Below are 12,379 nucleotides of genomic sequence, written 5' to 3'. Positions count from 1 at the left end.
GCAATCGATGTTCAGTACAATCACTTTCTGTTTCGGAGTTTGCCTCATATGTTGGTTTAATGGGATTCACCATTTCACAATTGTTGCGTTTCTTCAATGATGTTACATCTGTACAGCAAACAAGCCAGAGGAGTTAACTTTGACACTACATTTCTCGAGTCCCTCGGTGCGTGGAATATTTTGCAACATATTAGATTGATTGTTTGGAGGAACACTACATATTCTATGCCCGATTGGAAAAAAATATATTTTTGGGGAGAATTTCTTTGAGGGCTAAATTGCTGAGAGTATTTATATCACTCACCCCTAATACAGTAAAAGTGTTTTAGTGATTACTGCTCAAAATAACTAACTGGAATGCTCACTTGAATTTTCACTTTCATTTCTAGGCTCCATTAGAGAGGAAAACGGCATCCGCTGGCATGGATGCCCTTACTGCTCCAAGGAATTTAAAAAACCCAGCGACCTCGTCCGGCACATCCGCATCCATACCCATGAGAAACCTTTTAAGTGCAAACAGTGCTTTAGAGCATTTGCTGTCAAGAGTACACTCACAGCTCATATGAAAACACACACCGGGATAAAGGCTTTTGAGTGTCAATGCTGCTTAAAGTGTTTCTCAACATCTGGCAGCATGAAAGTACACATGCGACTGCATACGGGTGAGTAGGTCTACCCTATCGGCATTATATGAAATTATGTTACACAACAATGTGCCATTTTTTATTTTCACGAATCTTACATTTTATTTTTTAGGTTATCGGCCATTCTCCTGCCCTCACTGTGATAAGATTTTTCGGACGTCAGGACACAGAAAAACACATATAGCGTCTCACTTCAAAAGCCTACAGCAGAAGAAGCATAGATTCCCACGTAAAACAAACAAAGCCAAAGTGTCGAAGAGTGTCTTACCCCTGCCTGACATCCCACTGCAAGAGCCCATTCTCATTACAGATTTTGGTAAGATGGTCCAGAAAGTCAAACTCAAGACTCTTATATACAGTAGTACCTCCTCTTACGAGCTTAATTGGTTCTAGGATCATGCTTGTAGCTCAAAATACTCATACAGCGAGCAATGTTTGCCATTAAGAAATGATTACGAACGAATTGGTCCACTCACATTTTCCGAAACACATACAAAAGAATCCTAAATAGCTATAAAACACAGCTTCCTGGTCACTTAAAACACAATTAAATAGTAACCAAACATAAAAATGAAGCAATGAGATGAATAAGATATCACCAAAATCATATGTGAGTTTTTTATGAGCACCGTAACAAAATTGTGGGTTTGCACCCGAGAAAGGGGGGTGCAAGGAAGATTAATAAGAGGAGCAATTAGCTGAGACTGACGGGTATGAGATTGACTGTTCATGGTAGCTAAGCATTTACTGTACACTTAAAATTAAATCAATTGTAACTTTTAAAAAACTGACACACAACAACATTTTACAGCACATTTAAAAAAATGTTTTGCCTGTCTTCTGCATATGCAAACTAGACTAGCTGACTCCGGCGGTAAGCAGTGACGAGCAGTTTCTATTGGTAGGCCCTGGGACTGCTCGTGAAGTGGTAGAAAAGTCAGTCGATTTGCTCGTTTAAAGAGGTACCACTGTATTTACAAAAATAGAGCACACTGCTCATTCTGTTCATTCATTTTGGAGCCGTTTCTGTATATGAAGCGGAATTTAATCACATATTTAAAAAAACATCTTTCAAACAGGCCTCATCCCATCTCAAAATCCTCGCCTGGCATTTCAGCAGTACCTGGAAGTGGTGGGCAGTGATCGCCCATACAAGTGCCAGTTCTGCAATAAGGCCTATAAGAAATCAAGTCATCTAAAACAGCACATTAGGTGAGATGTCTTATACGGTGCTTTAGTCATTGATTCGATACCAATTTTTTCAAACTATAAGGCGCACCAAAAACAACAAATTGGCCAGAAATTTGAACGTGCGCCGTATAATCCAGTTTGCTTTGTGTATGGAAATAAATGAAAATACTTACTGGTATATTATCTTATTTGTGAAAATGTTGATGAGTCGAAAATGACTGCAGACCACAATTGCATGTTATTGGTGGCAACTGGGATCAAACCTTGTTAGTGGCGGTAAAAGCGCCAAATCCTAACTATCAGGTATCATGGAAAGTGATGTTTTATTGTCCTTGTTTTATTTATTTTCCCTTTTGCTTAATCAAGATCTCATACAGGAGAGAGGCCATACAAGTGTGTACAGTGTGGTCGGGGTTTCGCTTCCTCGGGGGTCCTCAAGGCTCACATCAGGACCCACTCGGGATTGAAGGCATACAAGTGTGTCATGTGTGATACAACATTCACCACTAGCGGAAGCCTACGGCGTCACATGACCACTCATAGTGACCTACGACCTTACATGTGCCCCTACTGCCAGAAGACCTTTAAGTCGTCTCCAAACTGCCGAAAACACATGAAGACACATAGGTTTGAGTTTACTTTTGTTCTTTGTATCCAACAATGCTAATGTAAAATGTTGTGTCTACTGTATGCTGTATGTTTTTGAGGACACCTTACTTAGAGCCGCATTATAAGAATTTATTATGTTAGTGCTTTTTTAATCTGGCAAGATATGCAATCGCTTTGTATTCTTAGTCAATTTGAAATGAATAATTACCTGGCATAGTATCCCACAAGACAATTTATGATTATCAGGTGAGTTAAATTTATCCATGATTATAATAATAATGATAATAATTTACTTGTATTGTCATTCTTTGTAACAATGCACATAGAACGAAATGTCGATACACCTGACCCGTACAGTTAAACTGTAGCGAGCCGATGCATCTAGGCATGTGTTGGTTGCATTTTGGTTAAGTTGGTTGTATCTTTGTGTGCGGGATCTCTGCACTAGGGAATTTATTTTTTAAAAATCTGTCTCACAGAAAGAGTTAGTCTGACCTTCTTTCAAAATTTATACCTCAATTAGTGGTGAACCAAGCAATAAAAAATGCTTGAAAATAAAAAATATCTTAGTACCACAATGTTTTAATTCCGTGGGAGCTCAGTTAAGTTTGTTTATTTTAATACCTGCTTCCCAAGAAAGCTTACATATAAACTGTTTTTCATGGAAAGCATTCAATTATTCCTTTGTCATCCATGGGTTTAGTTTCTTTGAGTATATGTATGGGATATTACAGGGCTACTTTGATCATTATAAGTGTTTAAATGTGTGCATAACAACGTTATAGTTCAATTCTTAGATGACAAGATTGATTTAAGTTTTTAAAAAGTATACAAATGCTTATGAAAATAATTTCACCTCTTACCGCCCCCTTGCCAAACATAGCTGATGAAACCAGTGACATTTCTCAAAGATCTCTAGAGAGCTTTTAGACGTCAACTTGGATCAATTTTTTGCAAAATCAAAAGCGTTCTACCATTATTATTCTTATTTACAGTGTACAGCCATAATTGTTTTACAGTATTGTCGTTTGAAGTTTTTAATGGTTTTTAAAGTTAAAAATCATTGGGTTTTTTAATATACTATATTCCCTTGTATTTTGTCTCAAACCAGATATGAACTGGCACAACAATTGCAGCCTCAATCAGCTGACGACCCACTAGAAGCTGGCACGGTGCCCCACGACATGCAGGTGGAAATTGAGGAAAACGCAATTCAGCAACAACCTGCAGCTTCGAGCGAACAAGAAAACTTGCTGGCACTCGCCCAAGCAGAGGGTGTAAATGAAAGCCAGTCGGTTTCATTAGAAGCACAATTGTCTGACCAACCACTGGTGCAAACAGAAGGTAACATAAGAGTGTTTAGAGTTTTCTTCATTATTGTGTTACTACTAGATAATGTGTGGTGGCTCGTGCTGTTGACTACAAATTTTGAGTTGGTTCATGGCAAAATTGGCACCGGTTCATTCCTTGATGTTGTCAGCCCAGTTCTTTTTCTGTATTTCTCTCCTCCTGCTCCCTTGGACTGTGCCCAGGAGAATAGTCTTGTCTAGTCGTGATGATCTTCTGGTGTGACCATACCACTGCAGTTTTCATCTGCCCACTGTTGAACAGTTCTCCGTTGGGTCCAATGTAACATTTGCGGGTGCTCCTCACCGTTTCATTTGTCACATGGGCTATGTAGCTGTTGCCTAGAAGTTTGCTGTAGCATCATATCTCTTTTTCTTTCCAGCTTTGCTGTAAGTTCCTATGTCTCCCAACTATAGAGGAAGACAGAAGTAACCAGCGCTTGCATGATCTTTCATTTTATTGTGATTTTGTTCTTCCTCCAGATGGTTTTTAAGTCTGGAAAGTGCAGTTGTGGTGTGAGGTATCCTGGCTATTTCTAGTTCTGACCACTCCTCTGATATGACGGTTCCAAGATATTTAAATCTGGTGTCAGGTTCAAGCTTTTGGTGGTCGATGGTGAAACTTTGGGTGTTGTTGGTCATTACTTTTATTTTTTTCGGTGCAAAGTTTTATTCTATTTTGGGTTGATGCTTTGTCCAGGCAATTGTTCAGAACTATGCGTTACTGTTCTTCTGCCAATCCTGCAAAATGAAATAAAGGTATTTAGCAGAAATTACACTGGTCCAAATCCCCAAACAACAAGTTTAGCAGTGAAGCATGGTTAAGGTTGTGTAAAACCTCCACATGATCAGCTCAGTGTTGTACGGAATGACCCCACATTGTTATGCAAATTACATTGGAGCAGTCCCAGTTTGTTGATTTGGAGTACTCCCTAGAAGCACAATATCAATCTGACTCATGCCAGGTTAGCAAAATCCAACCAATTTAATCCATCTCTTGTGGTAGCCACATTTTCCCTCTTGCTGTCTAAGAATTACATGACAGCTGGTCACAAACTATCACATCTGCTCCTCTGAATCGAGAGGAGCCAGTTGAGGTGGCTTGGTATCTGGTCTGTTTACCCTCTGGACGCTTCCATGGAAGGAGCCTAGGGGGCAATGCCGGATATGTTGGAAAGACTATGTCTCTAGGCTGGCCTAGGTTCGCCCCTGGATCCCCTCAGATGGCCTGGAAGAAGTTGCTAGGGATAAGAAGGTTTGGCCTTGGTTTAATATTAACAATTATGTGCAACAACAGACAACGGTGCTTCAGCTCTTGCCCACTCTCAAAAGTTTCAGTAAGATTGATTTTTGTTTTTGTTTTTTATTTTCATGAATTTAACTGTAAGCTGAAATTTCCCAGTGTTTAAAAAGTACAACAGTTTCAAATAGCACAATATTATCCTTTCTAAATTATTGCAGATTACTGACACAATATGGAAAACCTAGATTTTTCTAACATAGGCTCCAATTGTGAGAATTTTTTTTGGATCAAATTACATACCTGAGGAATGAAACGTTGCATATGTTATTTATAGAATTTTATAAATATCAATTTGCCTTTACTTTTGCTTATTTAAAATGTTCACTGAATTTACACTTTTACAAGGGATTTTATTTTTTTATTTTGTTTTTCATGGTAAGCATTTGCCCACTGATTTTTTTTTGCATGCCAATAAATCTTTTTTGTTTGTTTGTTTATTGGAGACTTTATTCATAGCATCATACCATTTTTATTTATTTTATTACTTTGTTTACAGACTCCTTTGTGAATACCCAACATGGTTTGCCTCAGAACATCACCCAATTTGAGACACGAACGCTCCCTCAGGCGACGTTTGACCAGCAAGTTTTAACACAAGGTACGTTGCCTGTACAAATTCAAAAATTCTGGTTGGTTTATTAGAGGTTGAGCATTTTAACAATGCAAACAAAAGTGCATCAAACTATTTGTAACACCAAAAAAGCATTCATTTTCACATTCACATTTATTGAGTACCATAAAAAGAAATCCCTTTTGTATTTATGCTTGATGTGTATGTGGACCGCAGTTTATAAACATTACAATAATGCTCAGAAATGGACATTGTGGTGTGTGGTTCATAAAGTTAGGTGAAAAAAATTCAGTGATAAATTTTGTTCTTTGGCTGTGGTCAAAAATATATTCAGGATACGATCATAAAATTACCATACGGTTAAAGCACAAGCTAATTTAAGAGTATTCAGATCAAAATTCAAGCAAGTTTTCTAAAAACTATTTTTAATATGTCGTCTCTTTCAAGAGACTAAAAGTCATTGGAAAATTTACGACGCCTCAGCCGCCAGTATGTTTATTTGTCTAATTACGTTTGAAACCCCAAATAAGAAGTATTTGCTTAAGAATTGCTACAATTTTCACATTCTTAACCTGATATTTCTCTTCAAAGCCTTTAATGAAGCCTTAAGTCTGCATTTTTTTTTCTTTAGTACCAGTAGTTTCAGTTTAATTGCTATGTAATTGCATGCTAAGCCCTTATCATGAAGAGTGTATTACTGTCCAAATATGTCTGCCTAGCAGTTGTTACCTATGTTTTGCACAGTAATAACTTGTTCTTATCTGCATGCATGATAATACATTGCATTGAATCCAGCTCGGTAGCCTAGATGGTAGGGCACCCGCTCCGAGACTGGGAGGTCGCTGGTTCAAGCCTCGGCCGAATCATTCTGTGTGCATGGTTACAAAGAATGACGATTAAAAAAAGCAAATTTTAATATTCTAAAATTCATTAACTTCCACTGCAAATTTTAATCTGGAAAAAAATGCTTTTTATAAGCATTTTACAGTTCTGTAAGACTTTTTTTTATTTTGCTAGATTGTGTGACCTGAAATGCTGTTGACCCATTTGCTGTTGCATCCTTTTTAAGGAGGCTACATAACGCGTCCAAACATGCCACTATCCTTTCACAACACTTCTCCACTCATCACCAACAAGAGCTCTAGCTTCCACCACATAAAGAGGTTTAAATGTAGTGGAAGCTCTAAGTGATGGGCAGGGCACCTGTATGATGCGGCAAGGGTAAACCAGTGAAAGCTGCCGGGCCCTGCTGTTCAACAGAGTGTGTTGTGTCACCCTGACCCGAGTGACATGGTCGCTTTCTTGTGTCCCGTTTCATCTGGAGGGATGAAAGCATGACCAACTTGCATGCCGAAGTGCTTAACCTGTTTGGGTGTTTGGGCATTTTGGTTGGCCATGGTCCAATAAATGTTTTTTATGTGTTTTTTTGCTACTTTTTCCCTTTTTTTTAGTTTCTTTGTTTTTGTGTATGAGTTTGTCTTGCTGTCGGTCACCCCTCTCGAGGGATATGACCAGGATAAATAGAGATAGACATATAATATTCGATGTCCACTCTACAGGTTTCACCATGACAGATTCTAGTTATAATCAAAGCCAGTTCTCTGCTGTCCAGCAGCTACAGGATTCAAGCACACTGGAGTCTCAGGCTCTGTCATCGAGCTTTCCTCCTCCGAGTTTGCTTCATGTTCCCAATGCTGAAGTGGTAAGCTTCCATTTCCACTCCATTAAAGGTTGTTTCATACAATATTGCATGCCTCGCATCATATATGAACTAAGATATGTACCTTGTACATAAAAGTCCCTACACTAAATAAATGTGGTCATTGTTACTTTTTTTTCAGTATTTTTTTCTTGTTAGAATTTTTTTACACTACGACAATATTGTTATCAATATATATTAAAGTGTGTTGCACAGGTGTCTATTTGTAGTTGTGTTAATGACATGTTGTTTTCAATTCAGGCAAATGAGCTACTCCAGCAGAATACTCAAGAAAACCTTCAATTGGACACGGATCCACACGACTACCAGGAGGACAGTGAAGACAACAAGAGAGCGTACAGGTTTAAAAAAAAACTAGATATTTTGTTCTGCCTTTCTTAATATCTACTGTTGACACTGGCTATGGATTTAGTGCTCTTGTTAAGTGTTGTGCACCTGACAAAACACTTTTTGTGAAACCGATAGCGAACAGACAAAAGCATTAATACCTCAGATATTTTGTAACAATGAATAGTTTTTTACTTGTTATTGAGTTCCACCTGCAGCCACTGTACATTTTCAAATTGTTTGACAGTAAACGGTGGACCAAACAGTCAAAGTAGGTGTAACAGCTTGCCAAAGCTTTGCATCTTGTTACTTAACATAAAGACTTGGTGAATTTTAAAGTAACAATCTTGTTTCTGCTTTCAACCTGTAGAACTGATTTGCCTTAAAAACACTGAAACACTGAAATGTGACAATATTAAATTCTGATATGCCAGTACTATTCTTTTTTTATGCTTGTTTATTTTTGAGGGGATAGTGCAGTTGTGTGCACTAACAGAAAGTAAGGAAAATGTTCATAGTCCCCAAGATTGCACAATGCTTACCACCAAACAACAGTTTGCTTTCGTAGAATTTCTTTCACTTTCTTAGATTTATACAAGGAGAAAAGTATAATGAGATGTGTAGTTTGTTGTCGATAAGATTACAGAAGTCAGTTTTTCAATGCTCTAGGTGCACTTGGTGTAATAAAGGCTTCAAAAAGTCAAGCCATCTGAAACAACATTTGCGATCCCACACTGGGGAAAAGCCTTTTCGATGCCAACTCTGTGGAAGAGCTTTTGTATCAGCCGGCGTTTTGAAAGCACATCTGAATACACACACAGGTTAGTATCTCAAGATTGTTTTATTCAAAAAAACAATTTGAGAAGGAACATTTAGCTTTTTCTTTAATATTTTGTCCATCATTCTCATTCTCTCTGTCTCTCTCTCGCCCTCTCTCTCTCGCTCGCTTTGTTTATTTCGCTCCCTGTCATGTTTTCAATGGTAAAGGTCATCCAAGTACACTGACGTTCAAACACTGCGTTTGAAGCACACTAAAGACCGTTTTTCTTACCCCGCATGCACTATAATTATTGGCCGAATTTGCCAGTAAATTGTTTCCAATTCCAAGCCCTGTCTAATACATCAGCATAAACAAAGAGCAGCCATATAATACCTCCGCTGCACACACTAAAATTAAATGTTTATATTAATGCGGCCCTCTAAACTACTTGTTTTCGTGTTAACATAATCCTTTTTAATGCCTTTTATCCCCAATGACAGGAGTAAAGCCCTTCAAGTGTAATGTTTGTGAAGCATCCTTCACCACCAATGGGAGTCTGAACCGCCACATGATTATCCATGTCAAGTCATTCAAATGCTCCATGTGTGATGAATGCTTCAGAACAAGCCTGTTGTGTAAAAAGCACATGAAAAAGGAGCATGCCATTGATGATCAAAGTAAGTCAACTGAGCCCCCATGCAGACCTCCCTAAAAAGGGAATTATAGTCGATCGAAACTTCGATTGCAGCTTTTAAATGAACAAAGAGGTTTTTTCAAATTGTGTTTGTTACACCATTGCCCAGATAATTGCAAAGATTTGTGCTCTTTTAACTGATGATCCTACTATAAGCATGGCTCGCTATTTTTGTTGTTTTTCGTCTAATCCTATTCATAAATTTACATGGGAAGAATACCCATATTGTTTCAGGTCTTGTGGAATGTATGTTACGAGAGCATAACCATAAGAGAATAAATGGAGGGGGAAAATGAGAGGGAAAATACTCAATAAAATGTAGAATGTACAGTACCTTTCACAGGTATTGGCCCCCCAAGAACTTTTTGACATATTGCCATATTTCAGGCTTAACTCTTATAGATAAAAATATTCCTCTTAATATTTTCCAAGAATATACAGTATATGAGACACATGAAAATAAACTAAATGTATTCAACATTATGCATTGTGCTAAAAAAATAAAAAGTTGAAGTTGCAAAAACATTGGCCTTTCTGTTTAAACTTTGTGCAACCTACTTGTTCTGTGATAACAGACACGTCTTTTTAATTATGTTGCACAAGTTTTGCAGATCTTGAAAAAAAAATATTTGTCCATTTTTTCTTGCGATATAGATCAAGTTCATTAAGGTTTGATCGATTGTGCAAAGCATTTTTAAGATCCCTCTACAAATTCTCTATAGCAGGGGTCGGGAACCTTTTTGACTCAAAGAGCCATAAAAGCAAAATATATTAATTTTATTTTGGGAAAGAGCCATATATTATGAGACAAATTTACTATAATGCCAAACACGCGCCCCAGACAAAAACTTAGTCTTCAGCACATTTATTTTTGATGATTTGATAAAAATTATGGAAAGGGGTTTTTAAGGGTTTTTGTTCTATCTTCGTTGTTCATTATCCATTATCCGTTATCGGTCAGTTCATAATACGCTATAATAACAGAGCCCGTGTCCCAAAATCAACAAACATACCAATTTAAACTTGTGTCTTTCTTGCAATTACTCAAGATCGGTTAAACTCACTTTGATCCTTTTTTTTTCATACATATTGGTTTCAAAACCAGATGTAAGCAGTTATTTTGTAAAAACGTCACAACATTCTGCAAAAAGGGAGCCTGATGTGCTTATCTATGGTGCAGACGGCGTAGGGCGAGAGATGGGAGGGAGTGCTTGCACTTTTTGCATAGCTCCACCCATCCCTCCCACTCACCCAATCAAAAAACTTTAAGTTCTCTTCCGGTGTTTTGGCGTATTTACAGTGTGTTCTGTGGATTCATCATAAGGTATCTGAACACTGAAGACAGATAATATAGTGAGGTTTTATATAACGGATTCTTTAGTGATGTACAGCCAGAACGAGTTTTTTTTTTTTTTTTTTTTTTTCGTGTGACACCTTGACTGTAAATTGTAGTGACAAACGTGCCCTATATATTCTGCCAAGCACTGGTTCAAGATCAGCTTTGGTATGGCTTTGTGTGTACCCAAACAGGATTAGTAGCTTACGTTTTGGACGAGATGGAGAAAATTAGCATGCAATCAAATTTGTCTCCGAGCCACAGGTACTCATAGAAAGAGCCATATATGGCTCGCGAGCCATAGGTTCCCGACCCCTGCCCTATAGGATTGAGGTCTGGTCTAGCACCTTTATATTGTTAGTTTTAAACCATTCTGCTGTAAATTTTGCCTTTGGTTTAGGGTCGTTATCCTCTTGGAAGGTGAACCTGCGCCCCATTCTCTGGTCTCTTGCAGATTCCCATAGATTTTCTTCCAGAATTGCCCTGTGTTTGGCTACATCTATCTGTGGAATCCACTCTTAGGATCTTCCCATACCTTGCTTGCGATAAGCAACCCCAGAGCATGATGTTGCCAACACCATGTTTGACAGTGGGGGTGGTGTTTTTAGGATGATATGCAGTGTTACGCCAAACGTAATGCTATGCATTCAGCCCAAAAAGTTACATTTTGACCATCTGACCAGAGCCCCTTGTTTCACATGTTATTTGTGTCTCCCCTGTGGCTTCCTGCAAACGCCAAATCGGCCTTTATATATTTTTTCAGAAATTGTGTTATTCTTTCCAGTCTTCCATAAAGGGCAAAGTATGATTAGTAGTTGTTTAATGCACTGATTGTCCCACCTCAGCTGTGTATGCTTGTAGGTCATCCATGTGATCATGGGTGTCTTGGTTGCTTCTCTGATTAGTTTTCTCTTCGTCCGGGCTGTAAGTTTAGTGGGAGGGCCAGGTTTTCGTAGGATTGCAATGATTCTATGATCTCTCCTTTTTTATATAAGCTACCACAGTGTCCTGGTAAATGTATAAATATTACCAAATCTTCTTGTATCCCATTTCTGCTTTGAATTTTTCCACAATTTTATCTCGGACCTGCCTGGTGTGTTCTTTGGTCTTCATAATGTTGTCTCTACTCTCGTTTTGCTTTTCACAAACCTCAGAGCCCATCTCTCTAGTTTTGCTTTTCACAAACATATGATCCCTTCACTTAGCAGATGTATTCAAACTTAGACTTTATCATCTTTAGACAGTTAAGTTGACATTGGTTATTCCATAAGTTATCAGAGAACTTCTGGAGTCAATTGGCTGAGCTGAGAGAATAGCGGACCAATAATAAACTTTTCAGTTTTTTTCATCATTTACTATCCTGATAGTCTAGTGGTTAGAATCCGGCACTCATACCAGCGCGATCTGAGTTTGATTCCAATTCCATCCAATGCAGAGCAAATGAGGCCAGCAATATTTCTCAGCTAATCAATCATCGCTCATTTACAATGATATACAACTGGGAAACATCTGTATAACGCTCACCCAAGCTTTGAGATTTTTTGGGGATGTAAGCAAATAATAAGGCACATTTTCTGTGTGACCCAATACCAAATGACCCGTGCCCCGGTACATCGCTTGCCGACCACTGCTTTAAAGTCCAGTGGTACTTGAATTGTACTTGCACATCAGTGGCTTTTGAGCAAGTGATGTTGGTTTTACTTCTTGCCTATAATCCAATACCAAGCACACCTGTTGTAGAATTGGAAAGTAACTATTTAAATAAATAACAGTATAAGTAAAGAAAAAGCTTGACATTGTGCTAGTTAGAGCATCATTGATAACGGTGCCAAAAAATTGATGCAAGCGAATTTCTGCAACTTGCAAAGTCATTAGTTG

The 12,379-nt window shown here is 38.1% G+C and overlaps 1 protein-coding gene across 2 annotated transcripts in view; it reads left to right on the top strand.

Annotated features, from left to right (window-relative positions):
* The window catches only part of znf236 (zinc finger protein 236), a 66,345-nt gene that overhangs the window by 15,630 nt on the left and 38,336 nt on the right, over nt 1-12,379 (top strand). For both annotated transcript variants that reach the window (XM_088326513.1, XM_088326514.1), the window contains exons 10-19: nt 390-662; nt 757-960; nt 1,724-1,856; nt 2,202-2,462; nt 3,556-3,788; nt 5,590-5,691; nt 7,224-7,366; nt 7,625-7,725; nt 8,381-8,532; nt 8,972-9,148. In XM_088326513.1, coding sequence (XP_088182639.1) covers nt 390-662; nt 757-960; nt 1,724-1,856; nt 2,202-2,462; nt 3,556-3,788; nt 5,590-5,691; nt 7,224-7,366; nt 7,625-7,725; nt 8,381-8,532; nt 8,972-9,148 — 1,779 coding nt within the window. The remainder of the gene's footprint in view (nt 1-389; nt 663-756; nt 961-1,723; nt 1,857-2,201; nt 2,463-3,555; nt 3,789-5,589; nt 5,692-7,223; nt 7,367-7,624; nt 7,726-8,380; nt 8,533-8,971; nt 9,149-12,379) is intronic.

Source organism: Urocampus carinirostris, chromosome 2 (genome assembly GCF_059441175.1).
Source record: "Urocampus carinirostris isolate Australia breed hairy pipefish chromosome 2, RoL_Ucar_1.0, whole genome shotgun sequence".
Lineage (NCBI taxonomy): Eukaryota > Metazoa > Chordata > Actinopteri > Syngnathiformes > Syngnathidae > Urocampus > Urocampus carinirostris.
This window is presented reverse-complemented; position numbering and strand designations above follow the sequence as displayed.